Source organism: Lontra canadensis, unplaced genomic scaffold, assembly GCF_010015895.1.
Source record: "Lontra canadensis isolate GAN:19392208 unplaced genomic scaffold, GSC_riverotter_1.0 scaffold2, whole genome shotgun sequence".
NCBI lineage: Eukaryota > Metazoa > Chordata > Mammalia > Carnivora > Mustelidae > Lontra > Lontra canadensis.
This window is the reverse complement of record NW_022630996.1, coordinates 67398070-67419631: the sequence shown is the minus strand read 5'-3', so window position 1 is coordinate 67419631 and position 21562 is coordinate 67398070. Positions and strand designations below refer to the sequence as shown.

The window sequence follows — 21562 nt, the reverse complement described above, 5'->3', positions numbered from 1 at the left end:
ACACAGAATTCTAAAGACAGTACGATAAGTTGTCATTAGGCAAAAATTTTCCAGGGACAAGTACTGTGTAAAAACTTCCGTGAAACTTAGTTCTTTTCTTTCATTTATGCAGTGTAAAACTTTTCAATTTCCAGGAATAATATATTCTAAATTGGAAGTTGTTCAATTACTTATATTGACTGAATTTTCTGATGTCATTTCCTCAAAAATGCATAATTGTCTTTCTTGCATTCTGCTCTGTTTCCTGTAAACAGTGATGACATCGAAGTTGGGTTTCCCAGTGACACTCTCTGAGACCCTAGAGAGAGTGAATATGTGAAAGAGAAAAGTCTAGTAAGAGAAGCCAAAATAATTGTGGCTTATTTTAATAGATTCTCTGGCCAGTAACCCTATTTCTGCTTAACCTGATTTTCTGTCAGTCTTGAAGTTTTTCTGAACTCTATTATTTTCATAAAAACCCATGTTAAAGTACCTTAAAAGTCCTTTTTAAAATTTTCATTCTTTTTCCAGTGAAACGAAATTGTTTCAGGTAGCCTACAAGAATATCTTAATGTGATACCTTCTCACAGACTTCTTCTGCCTCTTTCACATTTTTAGTATTCCATTCTGAGATTAAACTTGGTATTTACTTCAACTAATGTTTGTTCGTGGCATAGATGGAGCAAAAGTATACACAGATACCTGTAAAAGCAGAAATATTCATAAGTAGCCTGTTAGAGACATATAAATACATAGAGACATATAAAAACCAAATTTTCCATTTGAGTCATAGTTTACAGCTAGAGGTATTGTCTAGGTTCTTTTTTTGTGTGCAGGATTGTCTTGCTGGCACACCACTGCTCTGCCACCCACAGCAGGACGATTGTTTCAGACACTTAGCGGCAGACACGTAGTACCTCCCTGCTTCTGAGATGATGGCTCAGACTTTGGTAAACCAAAGTCACAGACTCCTGTTATATAAGGGGTCTTGCCTACATGGTATTTTGAAGCTTTTTAGAGGTAGAATAGGGCCTTTGCAAACAGAATTATGCTTTTAAATTTATCTTTAACCACCAGTTCAAATGCTGAATTAGTCTTGTGACAGTTATTGATTGGTTTGTGAGGTTTAAATTTTGGCCCAAAGTTAGCTCTTTTGCAAATTTTTATTAATGAGTAATGGTTCTACAAAACCGAGAGTAAATTGTGAACTGTTAAAATGGCTTCATTCCGTAGTTGAAATATTTCTAGTGGGTTATAGTGTTCAGTTATCATTGATTTAACTATTTTCATAAAGGTTTATTGGTAGTTACTTCTATTAAAAAATTCCAGACACCTTATGGATTTTTTTTAGTGTTTTTCTGCATTTAGTTTTATTTTTTATTCATTTTAATTCTTTTTTGTTTACTAAGTTAACTTAATTGAGTGAATGTTGATGCTAGAAAATCATATACATGGAATCCTTTCTTATTTTAACTGGAATCTAATAATCTATAACTTTAAGATACCAAAATTTTTTAGGTAAGGTGCAAGATGCACCTTTAGTCCTTTAGTAATATCTGTGTGGAAAAGATCAGAAGTCTGAACTCCACATGTTAGTGGTTTGTTGTAGCCTGTAGAGAAAGAATGAAAACCACATGTGGTAGGAGACATTAATAGCCCCGATAGCTCTGTTGACAATCTGTTAACATACCATTTTTAAAAAATGAATTTTGGGGGCCAGATTAATACCATTAGGTTCCTCTGCCATTGCAGAACAGTGAAGACAAAAGCACTCACCATCTTAATATTCACAGGACTGTGCTAAAGAATAATGATTTAAGATCAAGACAAGAGTTAACTGCCCACCTCACCAACCAGTGGCCTTCCCCAGGAGCTCTGGATGTCAATGCTGTTGCCTTGGATACGTTGCTTTACCGAAAACACAATAAACAGTGGTATGAGTAAGTGTAATACTTTTTTTTCCAACTAATTACAAATTTAGTTGTACCCAAACACATGGTTATCCACTTTGGTTTCTCACTTATTCTTTCTGAATTCATTATTAACTTAGGGCAAAAGTAGAATTTAAGACTACTTTGGCTTGATAAAGTCAGATTAAGGCAGTGAATATGTTAACGTTTTGAAGCCAAGGCACCCTGGGGAAGTAAAATATCTAAGAAATTCTTATGCAGTATTGTACCAGCTACCTGCTTCTCCTTTAAGTCTTCAGCCAGTCCTTCAGTTAAGTCTATGAACTTGTATTTAATGAGCCATCTATTTTTGAATTTTAGCTTTGGTATTTGTATTTGCCTTAGGATTAATTTTATTGCTAGTTAGAAAACACAAAATTCCATCTCATGATAGATTGAAAAGATATTGTTCTTGGTGGGTCTGAGAGAGTTTTGTTTATTTTTGAGAAATCTAATTTTTGGAGGCTATAGAAAATATAATCACTCCACCTGTGGGTCATAAGATTCTTTTTGTATTTCTTTTTTTTTTTTTTATAATTTTATTTTTTATAAACATATATATATATATATATATTTTCCCCCAGGGGTACAGGTCTGTGAATCTCCACGTTTACAAACTTCACAGCACTCACCATAGCACATACCCTACCCAATGTCCATAACCCCCCCCAACCCCCCTCTGCCCAGCAACCCTCAGTTTGTTTTGTGAGATTAAGAGTCACTTATGGTTTGTCTCCCTCCCAATCCCAACTTGTTTCATTTACTCTTCTCCTACCACATTAACCCCCCATGTTGCATCTCCTCTCCCTCATATCAGGGAGATCATATGATAGTTGTCTTTCTCCGATTGACTTATTTCGCTAAGCATGACACCCTCTAGTTCCATCCATGTTGTCGCAAATGGCAAGATTTCATTTCTTTTGATGGCTGCATAGTATTCCATTGTATATATATACCACATCTTCTTTATCCATTCGTCTGTTGATGGACATCTAGGTTCTTTCCATAGTTTGGCTATTGTAGACATTGCTGCTATAAACATTCGGGTGCACGTGCCCCTTCGGATCACTACGTTTGTATCTTTAGGGTAAATACCCAGCAGTGCAATTGCTGGGTCATAGGGTAGTTCTATTTTCAACATTTTGAGGAACCTCCATGCTGTTTTCCAGAGTGGTTGCACCAGCTTGCATTCCCACCAACAGTGTAGGAGGGTTCCCCTCTCTCCGCATCCTCGCCAGCATCTGTCATTTCCGGACTTGTTAATTTTAGCCATTCTGACTGGTGTGAGGTGGTATCTCATTGTGGTTTTGATTTGTATTTCCCTGATGCCGAGTGATATGGAGCACTTTTTCATGTGTCTGTTGGCCATCTGGATGTCTTCTTTGCAGAAATGTCTGTTCATGTCTTCTGCCCATTTCTTGATGGGATTATTTGTTCTTTGGGTGTTGAGTTTGCTAAGTTCTTTATAGATTCTGGACACTAGCCCTTTATCTGATATGTCGTTTGCAAATATCTTCTCCCATTCTGTCAGTTGTCTTTTGGTTTTGTTAACTGTTTCCTTTGCTGTGCAAAAGCTTTTGATCTTGATAAAATCCCAATAGTTCATTTTTGCCCTTGCTTCCCTTGCCTTTGGCGATGTTCCTAGGAAGATGTTGCTGCGGCTGAGGTCGAAGAGGTTGCTGCCTGTGTTCTCCTCAAGGATGTTGATGGATTCCTTTCTCACATTGAGGTCCTTCATCCATTTTGAGTCTATTTTCGTGTGTGGTGTAAGGAAATGATCCAATTTCATTTTTCTGCATGTGGCTGTCCAATTTTCCCTCTTTTTGTATTTCTTTGTCCCACTATTTAGGACTGTTACATTAAGTCATAGTGTTGAAATGTTGAGAGAGCTGCATTCCTTTGGAATAGGCTATATTCTTTTGGAGTATCTTCATTTTGAAAGATAACATAAGAATTGTATTACCTTCTTTTGGCTTTTAGCCACTCTTCCCATCTTGATAACTTTTTCAATATCTTTATTTTCCTCTCTTTGGCTAGTTTTCTAATGATTTCCTTCTGTCCCTCTATCCCCTTCTGTTCTCTCCCTTTTCTCCCTCCTCCCCCTCTGTTTCTTCTCTTCCTCCTTTCTCCCCTCCCTTCCTCCTGCCCTCTTATTTTTTTTTTTTTAATTTCTTCTCCACTCTTCTTTTTAAGTCCTTATTTTTAAACCTCACTGGTAGAGACACACATTTCCATCTGTGCTTCTTAGAGTGCTTTTCACTAGGTAGTTAGTAACCAGACATTTCTACAGGGATTGTTTCAGTGTAGGCAATTTCTAACTGCTTTACTATGTGATTTTTTTCATCTATCAAAGGGAGTACTCAAAATAAGTTTGACCTTCTGTTGCTAAAAAATGCTTCTTTGGTTTGTTTGTTTCACTGATTGCTAGAGATAGGTAGGGAAAAGTGAGCAGACTGCTTATAGAATGAATCAGTAGAACTCTCTTCAACATCTATTAACCATGTTGCTAAGTATGATTCTAGGTGTTGACTGAGTCTTTCATGGATTGTACCAAGTTCCCTTATATACCCTTTGAAATTTATAAACAACTAGAATATATCTTCTTATGTTGGTCTATAATTTTATTTTTCTATGACATATACAAGTAATAAAAGAATATTAGTTTATTCACATTTCTGATTTCTGACTGAAAAACAGAATCTATTGCAGTAATTGGTCCACTTATCTCTCTATAACACATGAGATGCTCTTGCTTTTGTAACTGTAAAAATATTATAACATTAACTCCTGATATGTTAAAAGACTAATAGTATGCTTTTTATTGCAATAACCACATTGTCACTTTAGATAATAGGAAGTAAAATATTTTAGCCGAAAGACCTGTATGTAGACCTGCCTGTAAGACCTACATCTTGAGGAACCAGTGAGTCTGAGTGGAAGAGTTATTTCTAGTTTACCTTTGCATGTGGTAATAATGACTGGCTTTTATGAAGTATTATGGCAGCAGCAAAAGTAATTGCAGTATCACAAAAAAAAAGAAGTAAAATCGCTTGTTGGTCTGTCTAGCATGGATCCAGACTTTATGCTCCTTGACTCAATTGCTCCACTTGCTGAAGAGGGAATACTCTTCCCTTTTCAGCATCATCCTTTCATCTGGCGTTACTATTCATATTGGTGCTCTTTTAGATGGCCCTCCTACATTCCTGAACAGAAGGTATGCAGCTGGGCTGTAGTATGGAGATCACTGGACCCAGAGTTTAGGGTCAGGACTTGGAAGTAATCTCTGCTACCCTACTTGCTGTGTAACAATAGTAAGCAGCACCTCTTACCTTCTTCATGTGTAATTCTGGGGGTAATGCCTCTTCAAGTCAGTAATAAATTGCATGGCACCTACTACTTCTCGGGGAATCTTTATTTATGTTCTATATAATCTCTTTCGTTTGGTTCTTATATAACTTTGTATCTTCCATGTTTCAGAATATGCATTCACCCACTGTCCTCAACTCTACTTTGTTAGAGTTTATAAAAGTTACATAAAATTAAAGTGACCAGCAGATCCCCAATTCTGAAAATATAATCCCAACGTTTTTTTTAACTTTTTAAAATTTTTTATTAACATATAATGTATTATTTGCCCCAGGGGTACAGGTCTGTGAATCATTAGTCTTACACATTTCACAGCACTCACCATAGCACATATCCTCCCCAATGTCCATAACTCAGCCACCCTATCCAACTCCCCCCGGCAACAACCCTCAGTTTGTTTCATGAGATTAAAAGTGTCTTATGGTTTGTCTCCCTCCCAATCCCATCTTGTTTCATTTTTTTCCCTCTCTCCCTCCATACCCCCCACAACCCCATGCCCTGCCTCTCAAATTCCTCATATCAGAGAAATCATATGATAATTATTTTCCTTTGATTGACTTATTTTGCTTAGCATAATACCTAATCCAAACTTTTCAGTGTAAAAATGGAGACTGGATTTCCAGAGTAGAGTAGTGCTCAGTAAATCATGTTTGAAACAAATCATTGCTTTTCTCAGGATCTGGTTTTTGCTCCCCTCAAATCTGTACTATAAGCCAAAGCTCTTGAAGTAACCTCATCACTGATTCCTCTTAATTTGACCAGTATCTTCAGCAAGTTTAACAAACATTTATCAAGAACCTACAAATTATGGAACTGGTGGCTAAAACCTCTTAATAAGGAATATTAGTGCTCTTGATAATTTGGAGAAAGAAACTGGCCCTATAATTAGTCATTATGTGATATTATAATTTCCCGCTAAGAATATGGGATGTCTGCATTTCTCTAGGAGCTCTGTCGAGTTAGCTCCAAAAGGAATGATATTGTGTTGTTTGATTTAATGAATTTCTTGGTCTAGTTGCCATCTCTTTTTTTTTTTTTTAAGATTTTATTTATTTGACAGAGACAGCAGAGAGGGAACACAAGCAGGGGGAGTTGGAGAGGGAGAAGCAGGCTTCCCACTGAGCAGGGATCTGGATGCGATGTGGGGCTCGATCCCAGGACTCTGCTCAGTCACAGGACACTGGGATCATGACCTGAGCTGAAGGCAGATGCTTAACAACTGAGCCACCCAGGCTCCCTTCCTTGCTCTCTCTTAAAATGAGTGATGGGATAACCTGGCTGTGTTATTACCTACTCATAGAAGAATCCTTTTCACAATAGAATATCTCACACTTATTTTCATTTACTATACTCTTTATAAAACTTTAAAAAAAATCTCATTTCCAGTTTTTTCTTGATTATTTAGACCTGCCAAGGTCTAACTAATTATGCTCGGTTTTATATCTTTTCCTTTATCTCAAACATAGGAATATCATGTTAAAATTTTTTAAAGCATTACAGATTGACTATAAAAATTCAACAGTAGGGGCACCTAGGTGGCTCAGTGGGTTAAAGCCTCTGCCTTCGTTCAGGTCATGATCCCAGGGTCCTGGGATTGAGTCCTGCATTGGGCTCTCTGCTCAGCAGGGAGCCTGCTTCCCTCTCTGTCTCTGCCTGCCTCTCTACCTACTTGTGATCTCTGTCTGTCAAATAAATAAATAAAATCTTAAAAAAAAATATATATATATATACACACATCTATATGTATATATATATATAAAATAAAGGGCACCTGGGTGGCTCAGTGGGTTAAAGCCTCTGCCTTTGTCTCAGGTCTTGATCCCAGGGTCCTGGGATAGAGCCCCACATCAGGCTTTCTGCTCAGTGGGGAGCCTGCTTCCCTCTCTCTCTCTGCCTGCCTCTCTGCCTACTTGTGATCTCTGTCAAATAAATAAATAAAATCTTTAAAAATAAATAAATAAATAAATTTTAAAAATAAAATAAAAAAATAAAAAACCTCAACAATAAATAAGTGTATAAAACACACACATATAGCAATTGTTTACTTTCTTTTTCCAGTATGTTCTGCTTAGTGTTTTTTATATGCAAAGTCTAGGCCACATGATCTTGTTAGATACTGGTTATATACTGTTACTAGAGTATATGTTATATAATCTTGTTAGATTATTGCCTAGCCCACTCATTTCCATCCTAAAAGATCAGATTCATTGTTCATATTTTTATTTTCTACTTAATTTTTTTACTCTTCTAAATTTATCATTGCTTTTAATTTGGCTATCATTCACCAGATTATTGAGTATTATGAGCCTTTATATGCCCTTTGTGATCTATGTAGCCTAATTTTTTTGATGACTTATGAGTGGATATAATTACTTCAGATGTCTTATAAGTTCTCTTTCCCATGTACATTTTCCCAGTACTTTCAGAGTAGGACTCCCTGAAGCAATGAGGCTGCAAAAATCTTTTACAGCTTATGAGGTTTGCATTGACCTGACTCAAATATGGCCTTCCCTTTCAGGCTCTCATGCATCCTTCCATTAATTTTAGTAGATTAAGAGTATATAGATATTCTGATAAAGGAAATGCTTATTTTGTTCGTTAAGTACATTTCTATGAAAATCAAACTAAGAATAAAAAGAACAGCCCATCACTGGCTCCGTGCACATTCATGTGCCTCTACATCTACAGTGTGCAAATCTGTGTTTTTATTTTCTTCATGTGGATAACGTCTCCTGAGCCTAATACTCTTTTTTGCTCAGTGATTACCATGACTACCAGATAATGTAAATTATTATTGAACCTCACTACATCTATTGGGAAAATAGGTGATGTAGATTATCCACATCATGACTTCTGATCATTGATACAAAGTTTAAGATTGTAGAAAATTTATTAATAAGTGAATTCAAGCCTATTGCTCAAGTTGCTTTTAATTTGCCTCTATTTGGTATCTGGTTTCCTTGTATAATAGCTTGTATTTGAGTGATTTAAAATTTTAAATAGATATTAAAGAAAATGGGTTTTAGTACATCCCAGATGCTTATGATAGTTGACATGATTCCTTATCTTACTGTCTGGGGTTCTTACTTTGATGAAGAAAGATATTGCTATTTTAAAAAATCTGCTTCAGGGAACAGACTGTTGATTGATTTGTGACTCGTGGGTTACGTTTGAATCTTACAGTAGGATGTTAAGGAGTCTAGAATTCTAAAATAGGACTTAGTGGTGACCTCTTAAAGGCAGAACTCCCACAGACAGTTTACTCTAGGACAACATACTTGTCAGAAGGAGCTGCCAGTTGTATTGGCAATCAGGTAAGAATATGGAAAAAGAATTTGGAAATTCCTTGTCATTGTTGCAAACAGCTCGATTAGATTGCTCCCAGGTGGTGGCTCTGTAATGATCTTCATGCAAGGAAAATATTACATGTACTGTTATGAGTATCTTTTGAATAAGGGACTTTACTTTGGCTTAGACTTTCCATTATTACTTCAGAAATCATGGTCTACCAAGTTCTGTTTCTATATTCATTAGCATTTGGCTAGCATTCATTAGCTACACTTAAGTGAAGCCTATAAAATGCAAGCTTGTTCACTTAATGTAACAAATTGAAGAGTAGATAGTTTCCACAATCACTTTCCACTTGGAAATGTAATATCTAAAAGGAACTTCAGTAGGTAATGCAGAAAGTTCATTTTATGTTGCTTTTATCAGAGGAGGCTTTTCTAGGCTTTCCTCCCCGCAGCTAGTGACAGTCCTAGATTGCTGTAAACATGTGCCCACGAGCTCTCAGTCCTTATAATTTTCAAATTAATTTTACGTCTTTTTTGCTTCTGGGTATTTTGTTTGTAAATATTTCTAGAATTTTTAAAATTTAATATTAACTATCAAGTTTCCTATGATGAAAAAACCAGTGTCAGAAACTCATTTAAAGCCAAAAGTATAAAAACAAGCCTTCTACCTATTAGGCATAGAAAAATAATTAGGAAAGAAAATTCATAACTTTGTTGAATTCCTGCATTCCTGCTTTCTTCTGTAGCTAAAGAAATAAACTTTTAATGAAAGTCAAGTAAAATTTTCAGTGATATAATTCAATATTGTATAGTTTACATGGTTAGTCTCAGCCATAAGGCTGCTCTTTAAGAAGGTTTTTAATAAAACAGAAAACCAAATTTTTTTCTTTCTGTACTGAGAAGGAGATAGTCTAGATAGGGGACAGAATTAAGCCAGGCTGCCCGGTTAAAATCTGATCTCTTCTTTGTGCCCCAGTTTACTCTGTATAAAATGGGAATAGTTGTAATTCCAACCTCGCAGGGTAGTTGTGAGGATTAAATAAGTTAATATATATAAAATGTGTAGGAACAGTACCTAGCATTTGGTAAGCATTATATAAATACTGGGTATCTTTCTTTATTACATGTTGTATAGCTGATCTGTGTTTTATCTATTGTAATAATTATCAGTGGTTTCCTACAGTAGTATTTCCTGCTACTTAAAAATATAACTAAGAACTCTTATACTTGACATTTGAAAAGTCATCATGTTATAAAATGAGAACACTGCCTACATTGTAAAGTGGTAAAATTATTCCATCATCTCATCCTTCATTTCTTAGATGAAAAAAACAAATAGATACTGTTGTATATATCCCCTCATGCATAATATATATACTTTCAATAAATTTGTAAGCTTACTGTGTATGTATGAATAGAGAGTAGCTCTGGAATAGATCATTTAAATTATATATACTTTCCTGTAATATTATCATAGGATATATGACATTTCTAAGAAATTAGTTAGGATTTGGCTACCTTGGGTAATAGAGGTTAAACCTGAAAAGCATATTCTTTCTCCTGGATCCCATGTATTTGGAAATAATAATGAATTCCATTCTATTCTTGAAATGTCAATAATACCAAAGCTGCATGCATTTCTTGAGTTGTTTTTATCCTGACAAAACAAATATGAGGAAGGTGTAATAATAAGCCTTAATAACTTTCCATGTATAACTGAATTTTTCCTCTATTATAATTCATTTCTCATTAATTTGTTTAATGGAAATTGAGGTCACAGTAGCAAATACACAAGGAAAGGAGGTTATCTTGATAGTGTATTAACAGAAACAGCTATGTTATTATCCTACATTTTTAAACTTCTAAATTGCAGGAATTTGTGATAATTTGTACTTATTATTATGTAAAAGCCGTCTGTAAAAATATCAAAACATTGAAGAATGTTTAAGTGCCGAGGAGATACTAGGTCATTATTAAGTTATGTCATTTTGGTTTCTGCATTAAGAGTAATCTGTAGATTTTCTGCTTCTATGAAAATTGATAATAACCAGAAGGTTGCCAATTTCTCACGAGCTAAATAATCAAAATTGGTGCAAGGATTTAAATTAGTTTGACAAATTGTTTTTCTTTTCCTTTTTCAATAGATTAAACATGCAGGCCTCCAGAGAGTGTGGAGGGAAAAGTATAATGGAGATCATATTGTAGCAACAATAGAGACAGAGTTTAGGGGAAGAACTGGGGAGAAATAAACCAGAAATTCAATAAATTGAAGCAAATCATTAAAGAATATCTCTAGAAATTCTTTTTTGTGAGAAGAAATCCAAGTAGTATTTCACCCTTGTTTTACAGAAAAAGTTATCAAAGTCTTGACCAGTTATCAGCTGAAGTCAGCCTTTCTCAGACTTCACTGGATCCAGGTCAGTCACAAGAAGGAGATGGGAAACAAGACACATTAAATTTAATCAGTGAAGGTAAGAGAAACAAAATCTATTTGGAAATTACTATTCCCTGCATTGCGTATGCTTTGGTTGCGGAATGCTGAAGAGCAGCAGTGACATTTCTGTGAAGCGTGCTAGGAATGAAGCTTAGGAGGATTAAAAAGTTCTGCTTTGGTCTTTTTTAACCTATGCCCATTGGGCTTTCTGTGTCTCTCCCCAGTACTAACACGACTTTGATCAAGGTGCTCCCCCACTGCAGTTCAAAAGTCGGTTCTCCGCCTTTGTCCTGTTAAACTGCTTAGCAGCTTTGGATACAGCTGACCACTTCCTCATTCTTGAGTCACTTTTAGTAGCTCATTTTTTGGGTATTTTGAATACCTTGGGAACGAATATGAGAGTTGCAGCTTTTCCTGCTCCTGCTTTCGGCTGTGCTCTGTCCACCCCTCTTTTCCTTGTCCTGCATCTTCCTGAACAACATATTGGTTCAATAACAAAACATTTCAGGCCAGTTTCTGTGATCGCATTTCATTGTCTAAGACTCAACCTGTGCATTTTTAAACTCCAGTAGCTTAGCTGGTTCAGAGTTACTTTTTCTCCTGCCCCCAGCACAGGCTAGCACTTCGGGTTGGATAAGTGGTGCGAGTATGATACGGTGCTCAGGTCTTTTATCTCTGCCTCCCAGTTCTCTGCGTGCCAGTGCGTGTGAGGTGGGGGCTGGGAAAGAGTTCCCTACTGCAGGGGGACCTGCACTACTCTGGGTCTCCAGTTCCTCCTGCCTGCTCCACGGCAGTACATAGCACCACCACCCATGTCACTACATTCGCCTCCTACCCCTTACCACTCCATTCCACTTACTAGGATGTCCTGTCCGTGTTCCCTGCCACACATGCTGTCTACACTGATTCTTCATCATCTCCACTGTTACTACCTTCTCTCCAGCCACGTGGGGCAAGCTGCATGGATGGACTACTGCCACGGCTCTTTCTTGGGTCTTTTCCTCTCTCATTCTTGTCCCCTCATAGCCCATTCTCCATATAGTCATCAGTGATCTTAGAAAACATAAGTGAGAAAATATTATACCCAAACGTAAAACTCTCCAGGGGCTCTCAGTGACATTCAGAATACAATCCAGACTGCTTATCATGGCCTCCTGTATGATCATGTCCTTGCCAGCATCTGCCTCCCCTTATACCCCGCACCCCAGCAAACTGACCTCCTAGCTGTTCCTTCAGGGTGGTTCCTGCCTCAGCTGTCTTTGCACTTGTTTTTCTTAGTGCCCTGAAACTTCTTTCTTAAGGTCTTTGAATGGTAACATTTATCAGGTCTCTATTGAAATATCACTTTAAAGAAGTTTTCATTGACTGCCATCCCTTAAATAACCATCATCTCCATATCCATGTTCACCCACCCTAGGCACTCTGTCACACTGTCCTCTGTTACACTATGGTTTTTGTCCTCAGCTCCCTGCTAAAATGTATGCTTCATGAGGGAAGGAATCTTGTCCATATTTTCCACCAGTGTATTACCAGAGCCTGTCACATTATAGACAATTATTGATAGAGTTGATACAGTAAGTATATAATGAATGAATGTCATAGAATGTGAGGAACAAGGTAGAGATAGTATAGAGTAAAAATTCAATTAGCAAGAAGGCTCAGGGGGCGCCTGGGTAGCTCAGTGGGTTAAAGCTTTTGCCTTCGGCTCAGGTCATGATCCCAGGGTCCTGGGATTGAGCCCCGCATCGGGCTCTCTGCTCAGCAGGGAGCCTGCTTCCTCCTCTCTCTCTGCCTGCCTCTCTGCCTACTTGTGATCTCTGTCTGTCAAATAAATAAATTAAAACAAACAAACAAGAAGGCTCAGGCAATGGGAAATTATGTTAAGTTGAATTTTTTGCTTCTTTTAAGATAGTTGTTGAAATGTTCTCAGAGGGCTGTAAGTCTATTTTAATAGTTCAGTAAATAGTGTATACTGACTAAAAATGAATCTTTTTGATGATGTGGATAATAAACATAGCAAAATAGAGTATCCTAGTGGCACAAATGTAGGTGGAAGAGAGTAAACTGAATTCACTCTCATAATTTAGAATATGTATATTTTAAAAATTAATCCATTCTCTTAGTGGATTTTTTTATGATGACTCTCTGTGTAGAAGACACATTTATTTAGGATTTAAATCAGTTTATCATTAGAAGCATATTAATAGTAATAGGTTAAGATTGATAATGGGTAATTTTTATCCTATAAAAACATATATATATATATGAGGAGTGATGAATGGGTGAAGCATAGAGAACCTTTAGGGCAGTGAAACTATTCTGTATGATACTAAAATGGTAGATACTTGTCATTATAAATTTGTCCAAGCCATAGAACATACAGCACCAAGAGTGAACCCCAGTGTAAACTGTGAACCCTGGTTCATAATGATGTGTTTGCATAGGTTTATCAGTTATAACCAGTGTCCCACTCGGTGGGGGATGTTCATAAGAGGAGGCTCTGTATGGAGATACGGAAAATCTTGGCACATTCTGCTCAATTTTGCTGTGAACCTAAAATGCCTCTAAAAAATAAAGTGTATGAATACACAGGGACAGGGAGAGTGAAGTACTGACTTTAAGAATTCAAGGTTAATTAACAGATTAAGTATGACTTCCAGAATTTCCCTACCCAAATAAAATGATCAAAAAGAAATGTTTGTCAAAAAATGTATTAACTAAAATATAGCAATGAAAAAAGAGCTGTAATATATTTGGATAGTATAAAATTTTAAAGAAAATTTATTTTATTTTTTAAAGATTTATTTATTAATTTGGGAGGGTAGGGGCAGAAGCAGAGGGAGAAAGAGAATCTCAAGCAGGACACGCCCCCCCCAGTTAACCCCCCTCCTGTGGCCCTGAGTGCAGAGCCCAGGGCGGGGCTCAATCTCATGACCCTGAGATCGTGACCTGAGTCAAAATCAAGAGTCAGACGTTTAACTGACTGAGACACCCAGGTGTCCCACTAAAGAAAATTTCTTAAAACTTGAAGGACACACATTCTTTCTTTTTTTTTTTTTTTTATAGATTTTATTTATTTACTTGACAGACAGAGATCACAGGTAGGCAGAGAGACAGGCAGAGAGAGAGAGGGAAGCAGGCTCCCCGCTGAGCAGAGAGCCCAATGCGGGGCTCAATCCCAGGACCCTGAGATCATGACCTGAGCCAAAGGCAGAGGCTTAACCCACTGAGCCACCCAGGCACCCCTTGGACACACATTCTTTCTACCCATAGTATCCTTCCTGCCCTCCCATAAAAGCCATATAGTAAGGAAACTATACTTTGATACCCTGATACAAGAGTGTCCTCTAGTTAAAATTTTCACAAACCAGCCAAATCAGCTAACTCTCCTGTGTGTACAAAATTATTATTCTTTAAAAAAAATTGTCTAAGTTGAGAAAAACAATTCTGCTAATGAAACCCTCCCCCAGGAAAATAGTAATGAAGCAGGAAAAAAAAAAAAAGACTATAGTACAACCATATGATTTTATTAAGTATCCTCAAACAAGCATCTAAAGCTGTGATACCATTTTAAATTAGAAATCAAAAACTAAGAACATAAATGTTCAAGAGGGGTGCCTGGGTGGCTCAATTAGTTAAGCATCCAGTTCTTGATTTGAGCTCAGGTCATGGGCTCAGGGTCATGAGATGAAGGCTTGCACGCAGCTCCAAACTCAGTGGGGAGTCTGCTTGGGATATCCTCTTCCCCCACTCCCTCATCCCCCCACCCCTGACCTCCCAGCATGTGATCTCTCTCTCTCTCTCAAAAAAAAAAAAAAAAAATTTAAGAAACAGAAAGAAATGAATTGATAGTTCATTACTCCAGAAGAAATGGCGGAAAAGGCAAAATTGTATTAGAAGAAAATATTAAAGAACAGCTGTCTAAAGAATAGATTTGAAAGATATCTTAATATACAACATTGAAGAAAGGCAGGAAAACCAAGAGAATGAAAATGTGATGTGGAAAGAACTAAAATGAGTCAGGAAGTGTTTGAATTAGAAGTCAAGCAAAGAAGAGAAAATTTAGGGGCACGTGGGTCGCTCAGTCAGTTAAGCATCTGACTTGATTTTGGCTCAGGTCATGATCTCACGATGGTGAGATTGAGCCCCACATGGGTCGGGGGGGGGTCCACATTCAGCAGGGAGTCTGCTGGAGAGTCATCTCTCCTCTCCCTCTGCCCCTCCCCCTGCTCAGATGCACGCTCTTCCTCTCTAAATAAATCAATCTTATTTAAAAAAAGAAGATAGGATTTTTATATCAGTAGAGTCACCGAAGAAGGTAAAACAGTGGAGCAGAACTAATACTGAGTCTGTAATCTGAGAAAAATGTCTGGAAATAAAAGACTGAAATCTACAAATTGACAGGGCTGACAAAGTGCCTGAGAAAATTACCTATATTAATCAACTACCAAGTAGTATCTACTAAAATTATTAGATATTAATAATAAAACATATTCAGGGCTTCTAGGTAAAAAGATCAAATAGCTTATAAGGGGAAGAGACTGAGACTAGCATTACACTTCTCTAGTTGTATAAAGGTAACAGAACAAACTACAAACCATTCCAAATAACATGAAGTTAAAACAAAAAAAGACTTGTTATCATATAAGAAAAGAAATAGCAAGTAAGAAATATAAGCTGGAATTATGAATTTCTAAAAAATAAAAAAACTCAGCATAGCAGACTTTGTGAGATATAGTTAAAGCAGTAGTTGGAGGAAATTAATAATTTTTATATACTTTTTCATTAAAAATGAAAGAAAATAAATGAATTAAGTTTCTCAGCCCAAAATGCTAGAAAAAGAACAAGGTAAATAAAAAGCCAATGAAGAAAATAATAAAGGTGAAACCATAAATTGATATAAATAGTTCTAATTAATAAAACCATTGTTTTAATTAACAAATTTGGGACCTAGCCAATTTAATCATAGAGGAAGAACAAATAAATGAAAATGTTGGGGATAAGTATGACCTGATAAATACAGTGTGAAAAATTTAAAAAATTATAGGCCAGTATTACTTATCCATATTGATATAAAAGTTCTAAATAATATATTAGTGAAGAGAATATAGCAACACATAAAGAAATGATACATGACTGTGCAGATTTAATCCAGGAATGTGAGGTTGAGTCGATATTAGGAAATCTATTAATATAATACCATATTCATAGATCTAAGATAGAAAAAGTTATCCCCACAAAGGGCCAGAAAAGCCCTGGACAGAATTCAACACCTGTGTGACACAAACACTGAAGACAAAAGAACTGAATAATACTTCCTTTCCATGAGTATGTGTGAACATCTCTGTCTGGAAGCCAGCATCTTCCTTAATGGGGAGATACTAAGATACCGGTTGATTCTACTACTTACTTAACATTATACTAGAGGTAGAAGCTAATGGCATTTAAGGAAGAAATGTCTAGAGACATGAAAATTGGATTTTTGCAGACGATAGCATGAACCTGGAAAATGAGAAATAATAATACTATACAATAAAAGTCCTATAAAGTAGCAAAATATAAAATTATACAGAAATCAATAGCTTTCACATGTACAAGCAATAAGCAATGAGAGACTCTATTAGTTATAGGGAAGACTTTAAATAGCAACAGAGAAGATAAAATATTTAGACTATTTCTTGTTAAATTTATTCCTTTTGTGAGAAAAGCTAGAAAGCATTCTTAAGAGACCCAAAAGTAGAGTCAAGGAAATGGAAAGAGATCCTTTAAGTCTTCCTTAAGTTAATGTAGAGTTAACACACTCCTACGTATGCTTTTATTTTCAAATCCAGCAATCACACATCTCGGAATTCACTCCAAAGCAATACTTAAATAATACAGAAATACATATGCACAAGATTATCCTACTCATTCAGCATTCCCTCACATTCTGTGCTTTTCCCTGAATGCTTATCACGTTTTGAGGAACTTTTCTAGCTACCCTTTTTAAAACTGAACTTCCTATTTTGAGGTAATTATGGATTCACATGTGGTGAAGATCCGTGTACCCTTCCCTGGTTTGGCTCCATGGTGACATCTTACAAAACTGTAGTATAACCTCCCATCCAGGAAACTGACAATACAGTGCAGTGATTTCATTCAGATGTACACGTCGTCCTCAGTGTGTGTAGTTTGATCATACTCATAGGTGTGTGTCTACATTGCCACAGCCAAGATACAGAACACGGGCACCATCCCAAGGATCCCTTGTATTACTAATTGTACCTACCTCCTTCCCAGCCTTGCCCTATGTCTGCCCCTTCCCCAACCCATGGCTATGCTAATATGTCCTCCATGACTGTCATTTTGTCATTGAATGATGAAGAGTACCGTATAAATCAGACAATATATAGCCCATTGGGATTAGCTTTTTTTTACTCAGCATAGCTCCCCTGAGATCTTTCCAAGTTGTTAAACGTATCAGTGACTTATTCCTTTATTTGTAAAAAAAATTCCATAATATGTATTATCACATTTTTGAAACAAAAACAAAAACAAAAACACTTATTGAAGGATATCTGAGTTTCTGTTTAGGGGCTGTGAAACTCTACTCTCATCTGAATGTCTGTGTTCCCCAAATTCATAATCTCTGGTATGATGATAGAAGAATGTGGGAGGGGAGTAGGTCACAAGGGTGGAACCATCATGAATTCCATTAGCTTTCTTAAGAGGCCCAGAGAGCTCCCTGGCCTCTTTAGTCACCTTTGGACACAGCAAGAACCTGCTATGAGCCAGGAAAAACAGGCCGTAACTACACATAGGACCCACAGGTAACTGCCTCCGAGATTTCCCAGCATCCAGAATGCTGAGAAACGAGAAACAGTAAATACCTTTCTGTGGTTTTTAACCACTCAGCTGATGGTATTTCTGTGATAGCAGCCTGAACGGCCTATGCTGCAGTGAACATTGGTTTGCAAATTTTTCTGTGAACCTGACTCCATTTTTCTAGAATGAATACTGACTCTTGATTTGAGCTCAAGGTATAATCTCAGGTCCTGAGATTGAGCCCCACATCAGGCTCTGCATTCAGCCTGCCAGAGATTCTCTCTCCTCCTCGCCCTCTGCCCCTCCTCCAACTTATGCATGCACGCTCTCTAAATAAATAAATACATTCATAAATAAAATCTTATAAAGATCATCTCAGAAGTTAAAGTGGTACCATAATTGTTGGTAGAAAAGGGTGAGAAGTTGGCATTTTTTTTCAAGGATTGGTTAAGCCCTTCATATGTGATAGTTGTTGTGCTAGTAACTACTAGCTACCCATAGTTCAGCAAATCTAGGATGCCTTGGGTTTTAAAATACACCAGTATTTAATTTAGCCTCAAAAAAGAGAAGAAAAAGCCAACAATTAAATCATAACACATTGTCTACATATCTCAGCATTTTTTATATTTATTTTGAGAGATCCTTGGGGCACCGGGGTGGCTCCGCCCATTGGGACCTAACTCTTGATTTCACCTCAGGTCGTTGTCTCAGGGTCATGGGTTCGAGGCCCTTATTGGGTTCTGTGTTCAGCACAGTCTGCTTGGAATGCTCTCTCTTGCTGTCCCTCTGACCCTCCCCCTGCTTGCACACATACTCTCTCTAAAAGAAGAAGACCTTTAGACTTTTAAAAAACTTTTATTGTAATTCACATAAAACTGACCATTGTAAAGTATACACTTCAGTGGTGTTTAGTGTACTCAGTGTTGTACAACCATCACCACTAATTCCAGAACTTTGTCATTACCCAGTAAAGAAGCCCTACATCTGTTAGTAGTTGGTCCCGATTCCTCCGTGCCCCCATCTCTGGGTAACTACTAATCTACTTTTTGTCTCTTTGGGTTTGTCTATTCTGGACATTTCATATAATAAAATCATACAGTATGTAGCTGTTTTGGTCTAGGTTTTTTGTTCGTGTTTTTCTTAAGTAGGTTCCATGCCCGTAATGGAGGCCAGTGCAGGACTTGAATTCATAACCTTGAGATCAAGACCTGAGCTGAGACCAAGAATCAGAAGCTTGGGGCACCAGGTAGCTCAGTTTGGGGTCTGCCTTTAGTTTGGGTTGTAATCTTGGGGTCCTGGGATTGAGCACATTGTTGGGCTTCCTACAGTGGGGAGCTTGCTTCTCCCTTTCTTCCCACCTGTGGTCCCTGTGTCTCTCCTTCTCTTTCTCTCTCTCAAATGAGTAATTAAACTCTTAAAAAAAAAAAAAGTCAGAAGCTTAACTGACCGAGACACCTGGGCACTCTCTGTCTAGGTTCTCTGACTTAGCATTGTGTTTTCACAGTTTGTCTACGTTGCAGCAAGTATCAGTGCTTCATTCCCTTTTATGCACAAATAATATTCCATTGTATGGATATACCACAGTTTATCCATTCATCATTTGGACATTTGGATAGTTTGCACTTTGGGCCATTATTAATAATGCTGTGAACATTCATGTACAGGTTTTTGTGTGAATATATATTTTTATTTCTCTTGGGTATATAACTAGGAATGGAATTGGCTGGAACATGTTTTAATCATTTGAGGAGCTGCCATACTTTTTCAAAGTGATTGTAGCATTTCATAGTCCGACCAGCAATGTATAGGGGTTTCATTTTCTCCACACCTTGACCAATGTTTGTTATTGATGGTCTTTTAAATTATACCATCTAGTGTGTGCGAAGTAGAATTTTGTGGTTTTGATTTGCATTGTCCTAATGCATATAATGTTGAACATCTTTTCATGTGCTTATTGGCCATTTGTATATCATCTTCAGATAAATGTCTGTTCAACTCCTCTATTTAAAAATTGCATTGTCTTTTGATTTTTGAGTTGCGATAGTGTATTTTGGATAGTAGACCTTATCAGATGTATGGTTTGCAGATATATTTTTCCATTCTGAGGAATGTCTTTCTACTTGCTTGCTAGTGTTGACTCACAGATTTTTAATTTTGACAAAGTCCTATTTAACTAGTTTTCCTTTCGGTTGCTTGTCCTTTTGGTGTCCCATCTAAGAAATCATTGTCTAATTCAAGGTCATGCAGATTTACTTCTATGTTTCTTTTTCAGGGTTTTATAGTTTTAGATCTTACATTTAGGTCTTTGATCTATTTTAAGTTTTTGTATATGGTGTGAGCTAATTGTCCAACTTGATTCTTTTGCAGGTAGATATTCAGTTGCCCCTGGACCATTTGTTGAAAAAATTATCCTTTCCCCAATTAAATGGTCTTAGAATTCTTGCTGAAATGCATTACCCATACATGTATGGGTTTATTTCTAGATTGTCAGTTCTGATTTGTGGGTCTGTCGGCCTCTACCAGTGCTATATTACCCATTGTATAGTAGCACACTGTCTTGCTTTATAGTTAAGTTTGGAAACCAGGACAACTTTGTTCCTTTTCAAGATTGTTCTGGCTATTCAGGCTCCACTGAATTTCCATATGGATTTTAGAATCAACTTGTCATTTCTGAAAAAAAGGCAGTTAGAATTTTGATGGGGATGTCACTGAATCTGTAGATTAATTTGGGAAATACTGCCATCTTAATATGGTCTTCTAACCCATGGAAAAATGGAATGTTTTCCCACTTATTTCAACCTTGAATTTTTTCCAACAATAGTTTGTAGTTGTCAATGTACAACCCTTGCACTTCTTTATTTGAATTTATTTCTAGGTATTTTATTCTTTTAGATTCTATTGTTAATGGGATTATTTTCTTCATTTCATTGCTTCTTTCATTTTTAGACTTTAAGCGTGGATTTAAAAAATTCATGTCACTCCTCTGTACCTATAAGGAAAAGAAAAGTGAATTCAGTTGCAAAGAACTCCATATTCACAGTCAATCTCTTCTGAATATGAAGACAGACATTGGCTGTGTCTGTTCACAGTATCATTCTCTGTGCCAACAGTGAACCATTTCCTAACATAATCCAGGTATCCTGGAAATCAATACCTAGAAGTAGAGATCCTTCTGATTCTCTTTTACAGCTCTACAGTACTTCATTGTGTAACCATGTTAGACATTTAGATTTTCATCTTTTGCATTACTGTATGATAATCTTTATATTAAAAAATGTTCTCTAAGTATATATTCCCAAAGAATTGCAAACAAGACTCAAACAGATACTGGTGTGCCAATGTGTGCAGCAGCATTGTTTACAGTACTCAAAAGGTAGACACAACCCAAGTGTCCATACAGATAAATAGATAAACAAAAAGTAGTATAAACATACAGTGGAATACTGCTCAGCCATGAAAAAGGAATAAAGTTCTGATACATACTACAAAATGGATGGGCCTGAGAAAACATGCTAAGGGAAATAAAGCCAGACACAAAAGGGCAAATATTGTATGATTCCACTTGTAAGAATGATATATGATAGGCATATTCATTGACAGTAGATTGGAGTTTCCAGAGACTGGGAGTGAGGGGACAATGGATACTTATTGCTTAAATGGGTAGAAAATTTGTTTGGGGTAATGAAAATTTTTGGAAATAGTGGTGATGGTTGCACAATACTGTGGGTATAATTAAT

At 36.8% G+C, this 21562-nt stretch overlaps 1 protein-coding gene across 8 annotated transcripts in view; it reads left to right on the top strand.

The window, feature by feature from the left end:
- Positions 1-21562, top strand: part of RUNDC3B (RUN domain containing 3B) — a 150649-nt gene that overhangs the window by 125361 nt on the left and 3726 nt on the right. For 4 of the 8 annotated variants that reach the window (XM_032875931.1, XM_032875941.1, XM_032875950.1 and 1 more), the window contains 2 exons: positions 1773-1919; positions 10937-11058. In XM_032875931.1, the coding sequence (XP_032731822.1) occupies positions 1773-1919; positions 10937-11058 (269 nt within the window). Of the gene's footprint in view, positions 1-1772; positions 1920-10936; positions 11059-16261; positions 16346-21562 lie in introns of all 8 variants that reach the window. The other 4 variants (XM_032875975.1, XM_032875984.1, XM_032875993.1 and 1 more) reach the window with 2 other exon arrangements.